Source organism: Lethenteron reissneri, chromosome 64, assembly GCF_015708825.2.
Source record: "Lethenteron reissneri isolate LAM-NWPU_2019-01 chromosome 64, ASM1570882v1, whole genome shotgun sequence".
Classification (NCBI taxonomy): Eukaryota; Metazoa; Chordata; class Hyperoartia; order Petromyzontiformes; family Petromyzontidae; genus Lethenteron; species Lethenteron reissneri.
This window is the reverse complement of record NC_083842.1, coordinates 928,576-944,932: the sequence shown is the minus strand read 5'-3', so window position 1 is coordinate 944,932 and position 16,357 is coordinate 928,576. Positions and strand designations below refer to the sequence as shown.

The 16,357-nt window shown below is 42.1% G+C and overlaps 1 protein-coding gene across 4 annotated transcripts in view; it reads right to left on the bottom strand.

The window, feature by feature from the left end:
• LOC133359160 (uncharacterized) overlaps positions 1 to 16,357 on the bottom strand; it is a 195,292-nt gene that overhangs the window by 169,804 nt on the left and 9,131 nt on the right. For all 4 annotated transcript variants that reach the window (XR_009757154.1, XM_061577563.1, XM_061577564.1 and 1 more), the window contains exon 3: positions 1,152 to 1,218. Coding sequence is in view for 3 of the 4 variants with exons in the window: in XM_061577563.1 (XP_061433547.1) it covers positions 1,152 to 1,218 (67 nt within the window). In the remaining variant the exon portion in view is untranslated. The remainder of the gene's footprint in view (positions 1 to 1,151; positions 1,219 to 16,357) is intronic.

Here is a 16,357-nt window from a genome sequence, read left to right as displayed (position 1 = left end):
TGAAATCACGTCACCCCTTCTGGATCACAGCAGCCTCACTCCATGCCACAAATATAAATGAAGGCGAAAGATGGACTGCGGCCGACGTCAAAAATAAATGTCATACAGGACCCTACCATCAAACTTCCCGGTTTCAACCTTCCATGCCGCCAATGGTCGACCATCAACCAAATCGGGACCAGGCATGGCCGATGCAGCCAACCGATGCACAAATGGCGCATCAAAGATTCGGCGGTCGCGAGTGCGGCCATCAATCCAAAACGATCGACCACATTGTAAACAGCTGCTGTCTTCACTCTTTTAAAGGAGGAACAGACGAAATCCACTCTGCGCCTGAACAGACAATTGAGTGGATAACAAATCTAAAATTACATCTTTAATCTGCTACTATGAATCCATATGAAAGAATAAGATATGATTAAAACAGTGAAGTTTGAAAACTGTCATCTACTTTAGTGTCCAATCTGACACCAGTACAATATAATTAGCTACTCTGCCTCACTACACATTCTCAGTGAATTTTATTTCCCCCGTATTTGACAGTAACCAAGATCCGTGCTGTATAATATCTGTACAGTTGCAGGACACCATTGAAATAAAGCTTAATCGTTTATTGAGCACTTTCTGTTGAAATACATACAACATTTTTATCTACTATAAATAATGGAACATTTTTCTAAACATGCTGATTAAAAAAATATAGCTCTAGCAGACATTATGGTGAGAATTACAAAAAAAACAGGATCTGTAATTTTTTCAAATGTATATAATTGATTAATGTAACCTCTCAGAGACAACACAATTAATACTTGCACATCTTAACGCAATACTCAAGCCTCACAGTCGCCTTCACTGCCCGTGTCTCTGCATCTCTCCACATGTCTCTGTCTCTACCCATTTGGGGGCAAGGGGGAGGGGCAGTTGTTCCCTCCGACTACATTTTGGAAGGCTATTATAGGTCACAGTGACTTTTGGTTATCACTGAGAACACACCAAATTGCCGTTCTGTGCTTGTGAACTAATTTGCTGTTTCAATGGAAACTGCAGTCCTCGCTATAACACTCTCCTTACCATGAAGTCAGTTTGTTTGATTTTGTTTCCATGTAAAACAGCCAGGAATCACATTACGGGTGAAGAAACATTCCTCTCACCTAGGGAGATTCTTCAGGTCGTCCAGTAGAATCCGCACTTGTTCCGTCTTCTTCTTGAATCTCTTATCTGTCAGGGCAGCAGCAGCAGCATCGAAAAGCACTCGAGTCAACTGAAGCTGAATTTATGGGGTCACAACTCGAGTCCATTGAGTCAAACTGTCTTACCGGGGTTGCACTCCAGGCCACTGACTCAAACCGGATTGCTAGAGTCATACTCAAGTCCATTGAATGAAACCGGATTACCGGGATCACACTCGAGTCCATTGACTGAAACTGGATGACAGGGTCTCACTGAAGTATATTGACGAATGCTTCCGGGCTTCCAGGAGCATGGGATAGTGGTCTCCTCAATTGGTCTTCTGAGCTCGCAGTGGAAATGTTCTATTCCCATGGCAGACATGGTAACATGCTTCCTAAAACACTGTAATTTGTATTGGACTCAGACTAACTGTAATCAGTGCACATTATCAGTTGTTGCATTTTTCACTGATTAATGTATTGTAATGAGAATGGACGTAACATTGTAATTCATCATCATCATCATGAGACCTAATTTGCCAGTACCAAAATATAAGAATACGTTTTTCCCCTTTTTTGGCGTCTTGTGGTTTAGCACCGTTTGAGACGGGGCTCAAAAGAAAGCTTTCTCTGGTGTGGACCAATCAGTTTCAAGGACAATGCATATATTATCAGTGTTTTTTTTGTTTTCATTCTGACCACAAGTATTGTGGTTAATGATGACATAATTCCTTGTAAAAAGGTTTCAGTTTTTTTGCCAGAAAAAAGGGGAAAAAACTTATTCTTATATATTCTTAGGTTTTTTTTCGGTAAAGTCACGTAGGTAAAAAATTAAAATTAAAATTAATAAAAGTAAAATAAAATAAAAATTTAAAATCACGACGTTTCGGAGGCAACACAAGCCTCCGTCTTCAGGTGGAACCGTCACAGCCACGACAGCTGTATCAAGTAAATGAGCGATTACAAGAGATACCACTCCGTATATATAATGGTTGAGGGGGGAAGGGCCAGGAACGGCACACTTTTTATTAATATGGTAAGGTGAGGCTTAAGACTAAGAATAGACTGCATAACAAAAGACTGAGCCTTTGTTATGGAGAGGTGCGGTTTGTGACTACGCCTAGCCTACATCTCAAAAGTGTGAAAAAAGAAAAACTAAACCTGGTTAAACAAAAACTGGCTGTCTATCAGTAACCTGTAATAGTTGTCTGTCAAATAAGATGGTCCAAATAAGTGTAGTTAAATCTTTTTTGCATGGTTAATCACATCTTTCCAATGATTACTCTGTTTGTAACCATCATCACGATTGAAATTATGTCTGTGTTTGTATATTTGTATGGCTTCGTGTACAAACCTTTGATGGTAGCCAGGAGGTTTGCAGAGCACCTTGGTCTCGGAAAAGACAATTTCATGAGAGCCCACAGAGTTGTAGCAATGATTGGCAACGGCCGAAGAATCAGTTCAGCCGTGTTTCAGATCTGACTTGTGCTCGCGGACACGATCAGAAACATGACGTTTCGTTTCTCCAATGTAGCAATCACCACAACTGCAACTCAGTTTGTAGACTCCAGGATACTGTAAGTCAGGAACGACATCCTTCACAGATGGAATCAGATCTCGGATTTTATGCACTGTACTGAATCGGACTTGGATCTTATGTTTGTTTAGAATTTTGGAGATCTTTTTGGTCACGCCTGCTATGTATAGTAATGTGATAGTTTTGGTCGGAGTTTCATGTGGCTGTTTCTGTATGGTGGGAGAAACAGCTTGGCGGATGGTGCGGTCAGAGTATCCGTTCATCCTGAGGGCCCGATGTACATGTCTTAATTCACCGGCCAGGTGGTGTTGGTCAGAAATGCCATGGGCTCTGTGGTATAGCGCTTTGATGAGAGCATTCTTTTGAGATGGGTGGTGGTGGGAATCCGGTTTCAAGTAGAAATCTGTGTGGGTGGCTTTCCTGTAGACAGAATGTCCCAAAGATCCGTCAGGTCTCCTCTCAAACAGAATATCCAAGAATGGTAGTTTACCATCTTTCTCCACTTCCATGGTGAATCTGATGGATGGGTGTCTGGAATTGATGTGGTCCAAGAAGTGGTTCAATGCTGGGAGGCCATGTGGCCAGATGACGAAAGTGTCATCCACATACCTCTTCCACAGGGAAGGACGCAGGGTGGATGTCTGGATGGCGTCTGATTCAAACTTTTCCATGAACATGTTGGCTATCACTGGTGACAAGGGGGAGCCCATAGGGGTACCGTCATTCTGTTTGTAGAAGGTGCCATTCCAGGGACATTCTGTCTACAGGAAAGCCACCCACACAGATTCCTACTTGAAACAGGATTCCCACCACCACCCATCTCAAAAGAATTATCTCATCAAAACGCTATACCACAGAGCCCATGGCATTTCTGACCAACACCACCTGGCCGGTGAATTAAGACATGTACATCGGGCCCTCAGGATGAACGGATACTCTGACCGCACCATCCGCCAAGCTATTTCTCCCACCATACAGAAACAACCACATGAAACTCCGACCAAAACTATCACGTTACCATACATAGCAGGCGTGACCAAAAAGATCTCCAAAATTCTAAACAAACATAAGATCCAAGTCCGATTCAGTACAGTGCATAAAATCCGTGATCTGATTCCATCTGTGAAGGATGTCGTTCCTGACTTACAGTATCCTGGAGTCTACAAACTGAGTTGCAGTTGTGGTGATTGCTACATTGGAGAAACGAAATGTCATGTTTCTGATCGTGTCCGTGAGCACAAGTCAGATCTAAAACACGGCAGAACTGATTCTTCGGTCGTTGCCGATCATTGCTACAACTCTGTGGGCTCTCATGAAATTGTCTTTTCCGAGACCAAGGTGCTCTGCAAACCTCCTGGCTACCATCAAAGGTTTGTACACGAAGCCATACAAATATACAAACACAGACATAATTTCAACCGTGATGATGGTTACAAACTGAGTAATCATTGGAAAGACGTGATTAACCATGCAAAAAAGATTTAACTACACTTATTTGGACCATCTTATTTGACAGACAACAATTACAGGTTACTGATAGACAGCCAGTTTTTGTTTAACCAGGTTTAGTTTTTCCTTTTTCACACTTTTGTTATGTAGGCTAGGCGTAGTCACATACCGCACCTCTCCATAACAAAGGCTCCGTCTTTTGTTATGCAGTCTATTCTTAGTCTTAAGCCTCACCTTACCATATTAATAAAAAGTGTGCCGTTCTTGGCCCTTCCCCCCTCAACCATTATATATACGGAGTGGTATCTCTTGTAATCTCTCCTTTACTTGATACAGCTGTCGTGGCTGTGACGGTTCCACCTGAAGACGGAGGCTTGTGTTGCCTCCGAAACGTCGTAATTTTTTATTTATTTTTATTATTTTATTTTACTTTTATTTATTTTAATTTTTTACCTACGTGACTTTACCGAAAAAAAACCTAAGAATATGAATCCTTGCAGTCACGAAAGCTTCAAATCTAGAACTATTCTTATATCTTGTAACATTGTAAGTAAAGAGAATTGTTTACAAATTAATTGATCTGTAATTTAAAACTAGATATTCACATTGACTTACAATAAACTAGATTTTAGTACTTATGTAGTGGGTTCACTCGTGACACAGGCGACGTAGTTGAGGCACAACGTTTATTTCAACACTGGGCAATGATACAACATTTGAAGGGGTAACGGCCCCTTCACCCATCCTGAACAGGGAAGACCCCTAGCACTATCCCCGGCTGGTCTGCTCCTAGGTCCTTCGCTAAGAGTGCTAGGGGAGGCTGTCTGATCCGGCTCTGGTTAAGCACGGATCATGGCACCCAGCCGACCAGACCGGCTCTTATAAGAGCATCGGCTCTGAGGCTCTCAGGGCCGCGCCTCTGGCTTGCCCTGCCCGGCCCTGAGGACAGCGAGCCAGGGGAGTTCCAGGGCCTATCTGCCGGTCTTCCGTCTTCACTGGTTCAGCTTTCGTGACTGCAGGGATTCATCTTCTTGGTTCTTTCGGTAAAGTCACGTAGAAGGGAAGTAATAAAATAATAAAAATAAAACATAATAAAATAATTCTCACGACGTTTCGGCCACAACGCAAGCAGCCGTCCTCAGGTGAAAACCAGGTCTGTCGGGGAGACAGCGTCTGAATGAAACAGCACACGAGCTTGGAGCATATATATAAGCTGGGTTGGAAGGGGGGGAAAGGGCGCTTCGACAAAAGAATTTGCATATCAAGAGGAATTTAGCATATTTATGGGAAATGCAGGAATGTGATTGGTACTACATAATGCCCGTGCATTATGCAGGACTCGCAGCATCAAAGGGAGGGGATAGGGGTAGCATTAATAAAGGGAAGGAGTGTTAATAGTATGTAGCTGCAGTAACTAAAACCAACACGTAAACAACTAAAGTATAAACTACATAGTATCATCAGTATACTAACTATACTCTACAATAAGCTGAGTTACTAACTGTAAGTAATACATTACAATTCTACATCGTAAAAATTATATAATATGCTTCCATCTAAACTTTATTCTCTTACATCACACGAGTCTATATAGTAATACATTACAATTCTACGTCGTAAAAATTATATAATATGCTTCCATCTAAACTGTATTCTCTTACATCACACGAGTCTATATAGTACGGTGTAGACTCGTGTGATGTAAGAGAATAAAGTTTAGATGGAAGCATATTATATAATTTTTACGACGTAGAATTGTAATGTATTACTTACTGTTAGTAACTCAGCTTATTGTAGAGTATAGTTAGTATACTGATGATACTATGTAGTTTATACTTTAGTTGTTTACGTGTTGGTTTTAGTTACTGCAGCTACATACTATTAACACTCCTTCCCTTTATTAATGCTACCCCTATCCCCTCCCTTTGATGCTGCGAGTCCTGCATAATGCACGGGCATATGTAGTACCAATCACATTCCTGCATTTCCCATAAATATGCAAAATTCCTCTTGATATGCAAATTATTTTGTCGAAGCGCCCTTTCCCCCCCTTCCAACCCAGCTTATATATATGCTCCAAGCTCGTGTGCTGTTTCATTCAGATGCTGTCTCCCCGACAGACATGGTTTTCACCTGAGGACGGCTGCTTGCGTTGTGGCGGAAACGTCGTGAGAATTATTTTATTATGTTTTATTTTTATTATTCTATTACTTCCCTTCTACGTGACTTTACCGAAAGAACCAAGAAGATGGTTCAGCTTGTATACTCGACCACGAGCCCTCTGGCTCCCCGCCTTTAAAACCAATTTCCCCCGAGGGGTGGGGCTATGGGGAATCCCAGCGACCACCCACAGCCCCCCAGGGTTAACCGTTGCGGACGTGGATGTAGACACCCCTGTGTGTGGGTGTAGACACCCCTGTGTGTTTGTCCGCTTCCTCTCCCGCAACACCCCTACACTTACGTTAAATCTGGTTTTCATAATTGGTCAATGACACGCTCTTGCTCTCACCGAAACCTGGATATCTCCACTCAACACTGCGACTCCTGCCGCCCTGACCACCTCCTCCTCCACCTTTGACCACACACACCTTGGCTAATTATAGAAGGTGGGGGGATTAGTCTTCTCACTCGCCCGTCTTGGCTCCTCAACCTCTCCCTTTCACCTCCCTTTCCCTCATTCGAATCCTAATTCCATTTATTATCTTCCCCCCACTCCGTATCTCTGCTCATAATCTAATATCCTCCTGGCCAACCTTCTTCCTTCTTTGATAATCTTGAATTCCCCCCCATCACCACCCTTCTGGATGATTTTAATCTTAATCTCAGCACTCCCTCTATTGCTTCCTACCTCCTTCCCCTGGTCAATTCATTCAATCTCTACCTTCATCTATCTTCCCCTACTCATTCCTTTGGTAATATCCTTGACCTCATTTTTTCCACCGGTTGTCAAGCATCCCCTATAAACACACTACGTCCTTTCCATCACCACATCTTTCCCCCACCTCATCCCCTATCCCTGCCAATCCAACCCTCTGTCGTAATCTCCGCTCCCCTGCAACAAGTTATTTAAACTCTAGCATTTCTTTCTTGATTTGAAGCTTTCGTGACTGCAGGAATCCATACTCTTTGGTTCTTTCGGTAAAGTCACGTAGGTAGAAATAAATAAAATAAAACAAATCACGACATTTCGATCGCAACACAAGCGAACTTCATTAGGTGGGACAACCACAGCAAGAAAATGCTAAAGTCGACGGGAGAGCTGCCTATACTGTGTTGGTAAGAGAGGGGGGAAGAGGCAAGGGGAGAGAGAGAAAGAGGGGGGTGGGGTAGTGGGAGAGGGGCGCGTGAGCGGTAGGGGAAGAGGGCGTGAGGTTGGGGGGGGGGAGTGGGCGGGGCTAGAAGTGGGAAGGTGGTGGAAGAACAGAAAGAGGACGTGAGGCTGGGGGGGGGGCTAGCAGGAAACCGACAGGTACGATGGAAATAACAAAAACAAGTTAAGGCATTACCTGGTTGATAACATCCTTTCAATGATAGATAGCATTGATAGCATTTCTTCTCTCCTAACTGTTATATCTTCCTACATCCCGACTCAGCATCCACTTCCATCTCTAATGCACTTTCTTCCTCCCTCAATTACCTGGCTCCCCTTCACCCTCAGTTCCCTTCACACAAGCCTCCGCAACCCTGGATCAATGCCATCCTCCGGTCAAAACGACGCCTCTTGCACAAAGCAGAAAGGCTTCAGAAATTGTCTCCCTCGACCGACAACTTGGCTTCGTATCATTCGTCCTATCCCACTTATTATCCGACTTGTAAAAATGTAAACAAGATTATTTTCTGGTCCTCATCTCCTCTCTTGCTCTTCGTCTCCATCAACGATTTTAAACTCTCAACAATCTTCTCCACCACTCTCCTCCGGTTCCATCCCCCCTATCTTCTGTTCTCTCCCGTCTGACATCGATTTTTCAAACTTTTACACTTTCAAAATCGACTCCATTCATTCCTCCTCTCCATTCCTTTCCTCCACTGTATCATTCCTCCCATCTTTTCGTCACCTGCACCTCAAAACAACTCTGTTTGATCATCCTTTACTCCAAATTCATTTATACAGCCCACCCTACTTCCTGTCCACACGACCCTATTCCCTCCTCCTCATATCCCATCTCCTCCCTTTCCTCTGGTGCCTTCTTTGCAAACTTCAAAACCGCCATCATCATTCTTCACCGTAAAAAATACATATCATTGATACTTCTTCCCCTGAGAACTATCGTGCTATTTCCCTTCACGTTTTTTTCTAAACTTCTAGAATTACTGGTTCACTTCCACCTTACTCAGTACATTTCCTCTCACTCTGTCTACCCACAATTCCAATCCGAGTTCTATCCCATCCATTGTACTGATACGGCGGAACTCGCAGTTCAGAACTAAAGTTTGCTGATGCCGGTTTTTCTTCTATTCTCATTCTACTCGACATTACTGCAACCTTCGAAACAGTTGACCGTCCTACTATCTATTCTACCCTTTCCTCTCGGTATCTCAGGTATCCCTCTTTCCTGGTTTCTCCTCACATACCTCCGCAGTCTCATCGAACCTCGTCACTTCTCCCCCATCCACTGTCACTGTCGGTGTTCCCCAAGGTTGTTTCCTTGGTCCCCTTCTTTTCTCCCTCTACATATCTCCTCTCAAATCCATTCCTCTCATCATTCAACCTTCTCCATCAATTCTTTGCTGATGACACTCAAATTTTTCTCTCCATCCCTTCTTTCACTCCTGACCTTGCTGTTCACATTTCTAGCTGCCTCATTGCCATCCAATGTTGGATGTCACAGCACTTTGTCTATATCAATCCTTCCAAAACCCAAATTATTTTATTCCTTGCTTCCCGTTCCACTTCTCCCTGCCCTACAATCTCTTTCCATATTTCTATCTTACCCCTTTATCGTCTGCCCGTATTCTTTGCATCATCTTTGACTCATCTCCCTCTCTATCTGACCACATATCTGCCACTACCCGTTCCTGCCATTTTCACATCTACAACATTCACAAAGTCCGCTCGCTCATATCAAATATGGCCACACAACACAATTTCTAATTCACTCCCCCATCTTCACTCGACTCGATTATTGCAACCTCCTCATGCTCGGTCTTCCTTCCTATGCATTAGAACCACTCCAACATTTCCCAAATGCCACTGCCTGGATCATCTTCAAGCTCCCTTACCACTCCCACACATCACCTCTCCTCATCCACCAACACTGCCTTCCCGTCTACAATCGTTGCCTTTTCAAATTCCTCACCCTCGTTTACGAATCTCTGCATAGTCTGCCCAGACATATCTTGCTTCCCTCATTACGTTCTATGCTCCTTCTTGCCATTTGCGTTGACAATCCCAGCTGTCTCTCTCTGTTGCCCCTCCTCCTTGTGCCCAATCACGATCCCATTATTTTTCACTTCTCGCTCCCTTTTACTGAAACTGCCCTACATGTCAATCAGCTTAACTGTTCATTAGCAATTCTTCCCTTAAACCTACATTATTTTCCCTCGCTTAACCAGACTCCTCTTCCCCTTCCCTTCTCCATCAGTAACACCATCTCCTTTCCCAACTTTCATCATACTCTTCATCATGGAGTCAACATTGGGGGAGACCAAATCTTCAAGGGTGTCTGGGGGTCCCAACCCCGAAAAATATCTAAATTTGAAAACTAATTTCCTGCCTAAAATATTTTTAAAAATCACTAACAAATGGGATTTTTTTAACAATGTCTAATAGTGTATTGTATTACAGTGCTCTGTTTTTACTTTTTTACCTTTTCTTGTTTCATTGTATGTAATTGCAGAGATTAGGGATTGATAAAGTACAACCATAACCACAATCATATAAACAGAAATCTATGTATTGATTTATATGAAGACAAGTCCAGATATTGTGGCCAAGGTTTAGCAAATTGTTTTTATTTACATAGCATAGCATTTTTTTTTATAGCAATATATTGGGGGGGACATTTTGAGCATATTTGAATATTGGGGGGGATTGTACCAGTGCTATCACCTGGGCCGGGGATGTGTCCCCCCCAATATATATTATAATTACGGCCTTGCTCTTTATTAACCACTCAATGTCACTTTCACCATAATGTAATTATCGCATCAACATACTCATGTACGACCATCCTTCTCATCAATTCAACTCATATCATCATACTTCTGCTGGAAATGAGTGAATTGCTTGTTCAGCACCTTGGTTAAGGTGCTAAATAATTTGAAATAAGATAAGATGCTCCAATTATATACATTACAACATTCCAGTGCCCAGTAATTAGCAAACTCAGTGAATGCATTGCATTTAGCGAGCCCCCAACCCATGTGACCACCAAGGCCATGTCTTCAGTGACTATCAGAATCGGAAATTTATTTAGGGGGGGAGGGGGGGTCACAAATAAAAAGGCTAACACCAGCAAGTAACAAAAGCGGTTTTGAAATTACCCAACTTTTTTTGATATTTATTTTTCAAGAACATACAACATGGGCCAATGCCACGTAACTAACTGGCCCATCCGTACCAACTGTATGCAAATGATACCTCCACCCCCCTCTTTTTCGATAAAATAAATTTTTGAGGGAATTGCAGGCAGGACGCGGAGCGTGTTAGTGAAAACCGGATTTAATGTAAGTAATAACATCTACATCATGAGACCTCCTTTGCCAGAACCAAAATATAATAATACGTTTTTCCCTTTTTTCTGGCAACAAAACTGAAACCTTTTGACTCTTTGGCTCTTTCGGTAAAGTCACGTAGGTATAAAATAAAATAAATTGCAGTTCCGAAAACTTCCAATCTAGATTCAAATCTAGATTGAAACCTTTTAACAAGGAATCATGTCTGCATTAACCTTAATACTTGTTGTCAGAATGCAAACAATAAACACACTGATAATATATGCATTGTCCTTGAAACTGATTGGTCCACACCAGGGACAGCTTTCTTTCGTCTCAAACGGTGCTAGACCAGAGGACGCCAAAAGGCGTACAGCTCAAAGACAATGCACTATCAAAGTAATGACAGCTCGGGATAAGCATCTACATCATGAGCCCTCCTTTTCCAGTACCAAAATATAAGAATAAGTTTTTCTTCTTTTTTCTGGCAACAAAACGGAAACCTTTTACTAGGAATCATGTCGGCATTAATCACAATACTTGTGGTCAGAATGCAAACAAAAAAACACACTCTGATAATATATGCATTGTGTGTTTTTTGTTTGCATTTTCACCACAAGTATTGTGGTTAATGCAGACATCATTCCTCGTTAAAAGGTTTCAGTTTTATTGCCAGAAAAAAGGGCAAAAACGTATTATCTTAATAAAATCTAGTTTATTCATACAGTGGTCACCAACACGCTACAACTATGTACATTATAACTCATACTGGAACCCAGTCAGAGGGAGTAAAAATGACAATTCCACATCCACAACCTATTGGGTATTATTAGGCAACCGGAGCTAAAAGGACAGCTCTCCTAAAGCTGTTTTCCTGGGACACCAAAGTGTCCAGATGGTCGTGGCTAGCAACTCTACACTACTGCCTTACAAATATCCTTCAGAGTGACTTCTGCCCTAATGGCCCAATATACTGCCATGGCTCTAGTCGAATGAGGTTTACACCTGCCTGCAAACGTCTGACCCTTCTGTTTATAGGCTTCCCAGATCCAGTCCGGCACCATGGAGGCGACTCTCTACTTTGGTGCAGCCTCTATTCTGCTGATCACACAAGACAAAAAACTGCTCCACCCTCCTGCAATTATGGATCTTTCCAAATAAAAGGCCCATGTGCTTACTGGATACAACCTATGGAGCCTAGCTTCTGCCGGTGAGTGGGAAGGGCAGATATAAAGATGGAAGGACAATCTCCAGGTTGGTCTGAAAGTCAGAGAGCACCTTCGCCACGAAACAGGGTTACATTCTCAACACAGTCCTTCCCTTTTAAATGACCGTGAAGGGATGACTATCTACTAGGGCCTGCCATTTGCTCTCTTTTCTGGTCCAGATGATTGCCACCAGTACTCTTATAAAAGGCAGTAGTTTCTTCTAGCACATGGTTAATGGTTCAAAGAGAAGATGACACAATACATTCGGTGCCATCTGTAGATCCCACAATACAATGCCCGCATGCATATGGGAACGTTTCTGCTTCATTTCCCTCAGAAGTCTAGAGACTAGCCTTGTTTGAACCTACCGGGCTCCTCCCAACCTCTTCGTGGAGCGCCAAAATAGCTTAGGCCTTCACTTTTAGGGCCCCCACTGATAAGCCTGATTTAAACGCATCCACCAGGTATTTTTTTGCAGGGGAGCAAGGTTCAGCTCCCTGTCACTGCACCATCTTTGGAACACCTTCCAGCACGAATTGTACACTTGCCATGTGCTCCTACACATGGATTTCAACAACAGGCCCTGGACGTCTGTATCCAGCACTAAACTGCAAAACCTTGCGCTCTCAACTGCAATGCCATTAGTATTTTTTTCAGCAAACCCTGACACCAGATTCCGCTCGGGCTGTGTAGGTATGGTCTCGCTGGGATTTATTATGCTGCGCCCTGGTGTAGTACCAATAGATCAGAGAACCATGACCTCCTGGGCCAATTGGGAGTGATGAGCCCCTCGCATGTTCTCTCTATGCTGATCTTCTCCAGGACCTTTGGTTCAAGTAGCCGGTTCTGATTGTAGAATAGCTGAAAAGGCGCGTTCATCTGGTTGAGGTGGCGGCCTTGCTGTCATCCATCGTCCCGATTTTAATTTCACCCCATTACATACCCCGGTTTCTAAATCCTTTGAGTGCTTGGCCCTTAAGGTAACGTGCACAGTGCCTTTCGTCATTGTTTACATTTATTGCCCACCAAAATCTAATGCCATATTTGTAGCAGAATTTTCTGATTTGCTGTCATGTTTATATCCCACTTACAATTGGATGTTACTATTAGGTGATTTGAATATTCACGTTGATTCTTCAAACTGTTCCTCTGCGAAGGAATCTTAAGTTCTCCTGGATTGTGTTTGTTTCTCCTAACTTGTAAACTTTCCTACTCACAATCTTGGTCACACCATTGATCTAGTTATTATGTGTGTCTTGCCCATTTCAAATTCAAATTTGTTCAATGTTGCTGTATCTGGTCACTTTGCCATTTTTATACTTTATTTACCACTTTACTTGAATGGAATCAAATGTACCATTAAATATAGGAATTGAAAATATTTCAATTAAGTTTGCCGAGTCAATTCGTCATCCATATCCTCAAACGTTCAGTTTCTTTCTTTGGAGAGCAAGGTTCTTCTTTATAATTCAACACTTTCCAATAATCTTGACTCTTTGGTAGAACTTAAATCACATCTTGCCTCCACCAATCGGCGATCTCCCTGGTAAACTGATAATCTGCACTTCTTAAAAACATTTGGGAGAAAGCCTGAGCATAGATATAAATCTGAAAGCAACATCCATATATATCAAGACGCATTAAATCCGGCAAGGAATGCATTCTTTTCTATGCTCATTAAGGATGGCGATAGAAACCAAAGAACACTTTTCTCTACATGTGATCAAATGTTAAAATTATATTGTAAATCATTCTTACCTGGTTCCATTGTGACATGTAATGCGTTTCTTGATTTTTGTAAACAACCCCCCGATTTATTCTGGTTTTTATTTTACTGATTTCACCGTGCCACCCCCATCACACTTCTCTGACCTTGCCTCCAAAGTAAAACCTTACAACTTGTTCCATAGATCCCATTCCAACTTCTCTGGTGTTTTCAGTTTTTAATGTAATGTGTCCCCTGGTCGTGTCTATAATTTGTGAATCGTGTAGTAGTACCTCGTGGTTTACAATTGGCTACTGTTATTCCATTAACAAAATTATAGACCCATATCTAGTTTAAGTTTTTTGTCTAAAGTTTTTGAGCATGTAGTTCAGTGGTTCTTAACCTTTACTGCAGCCTTGTACCCCTTTGTTTCTCAATCTTAAAGAAAATATCATGTTAATACATAGGTTTGATGAAACAAAGCATTTGTACTTACGTACCCTTGCAAATGTGTTTCGAAGATTTACCTTTAAAAAATCTGCCCATATCTCGCACCCCCAGAAAGGGCATCTCACACCCGCAGGAGGTGTGTGCACCCCAGGGTAAGAACTACTAATGTAGTGGCTCAGCAGATAAAATATAATCTTTCAGAATTTAATTTTTTTGCAATTTCAGTCGGGCTTTATAGCGATGCACAGTACGGAAATAGCACTTGTTAAGGTTGGAAATTATTTATTTATTATTGCCGATTTTGGTGCACTCGCCATCTTGGTACTTATGGATCTTAGTACCGATTTTGATACTGTTGATCATTTCATTTTGCTAAAAGGTCTTGAGACTTCTGTAAGCATCTCAGGTACTGCTCCCTTAGCTAATGTCATACTTGTCCAACAGAGCAGTTTGTCTCAATGGGCCACTGCTCATCTGTTCATGGTTTCGTGTCCTCAGGGGTTCCTCTCAGTGCTGACTTTTTTGGCATCTGTTGTTCAGCCTATATATATTACCACTTTGCCAAATTTTTCGTCGTCATGGCTTAAATGTTAACTTTTATGCTTATGACTCACACATTTATCTTAAGACTATGACTAAAACAAAAGTAGCAGTTTCCGTACGAGTACGTTGTCTTGCTGAAGTCAAAGCCATGGATGAACCTAAACTTTCTTAAATTAAATTGCGATAAAATAGATTATGTTATTGGGCTCTACACATCAAGTGCGTAAATTGTATGGTTTTAGTATAGCCATAGACGGGACTGTTATCCTAGACACTGGTCTGACATTTGAAGCCCACATATGTAATATTACCAAAATCTCGTTTTTCATTTAAGTTACATAGCTTGACTAAGACCTATGCTGTCCCTTCCTGATGCCAACAGGCTGGTGCATGCCTTTGGATGACTGTAACTACCTTACTTTCTGACGTTTAAAAAAGTGTTTTAAATAGATTACAATATATTCAAAACTCAGCTGCCCGGGTTTCAACCAGATCTAAATCGTATAGCCATATTACTCCTAGTCTTTCATCCCTGCACTGGTTCTCTGTATAGTACAGAATCGACTTAAATATTTTGCTTCTCACATTTAAGGCTTTTAGTGGGCTGGCTCCTAAAAAAAATTCGCCAGTCCTTGTCTAGTTTTATAGACCACTACGGAAACTTAGATCAGATGATTGTGGTCTACTCATCATTCCAAAGACAAGACTATGTTCTATGGGAGATTAAACCTTCTGCAGAAAGGATCCGCGATTGTGGAATCCCCTTGCTGGACCCATTAGCGATTCTGAGTCAGTTTCACTTTTTAAATTACGTTTTAAATATCACCTATTTGTACAGGCTTTCCCCATAACTTAAGATAAAAAAACCAATGTTGCTGTCTGATTGGATGACTGTAATAATTCTAATTTTCATTCGCTTTCATCATAGTTCTTCATTTTATTGGAATTTCGAGAGTAGTCATGGATACTGTTATTATCAACTTTCTATTTCGCTTATACGTTATCTATTCTTGTGAGTGTAGTTTTTATTTTTACAGACAATCCTTTGAAATACTTCAATATGAAAGGCGCTTTATAAAATAGATTAGATTTTATTCAATAAATCGCTCATTAATTCCATAATGTAATCATCAAATCAATTATTCATATTTTTTTATGAATACACAACATGAACAATTAGCAGTGTGCCCATATAGTTTTGTGTAGTGGGTACAAACCAGGTGGAGACTTCTCTCTTGGAGGCAACACATTTATTTTACAAATAACAATACAGAACACGAAGGGTTACGGCCCCTTCCACCCACTACACTAGGGAGGTATATCCTCCTCACTGGCGTGCCCTATACATCCGGAGCTAATGTCCATAGGGTCCTCCCGCTATCGGGTTCTAGGGAGGCTATCTGACCCGACCCAGCCAAGGTCCTCGGGTCCTATCAGCCAGGCTGCTCGGACCTGACCCAGCCAAGGTCCTCGGGTCCGACTCTGGCTCCTAGGTCTTCAGGGCTGTCTTCAGGGCAGTGTCTTCATCTTCGAGTGGATGACAACTGCCGGTCCCGTTCAGGGGTCCGGCTTTTATACCGGCTCCTGGCTCACTCCGCCCCTAGCCACTCCTCCCTTCTGGAACCGTCTAGAGGGGCCTGGA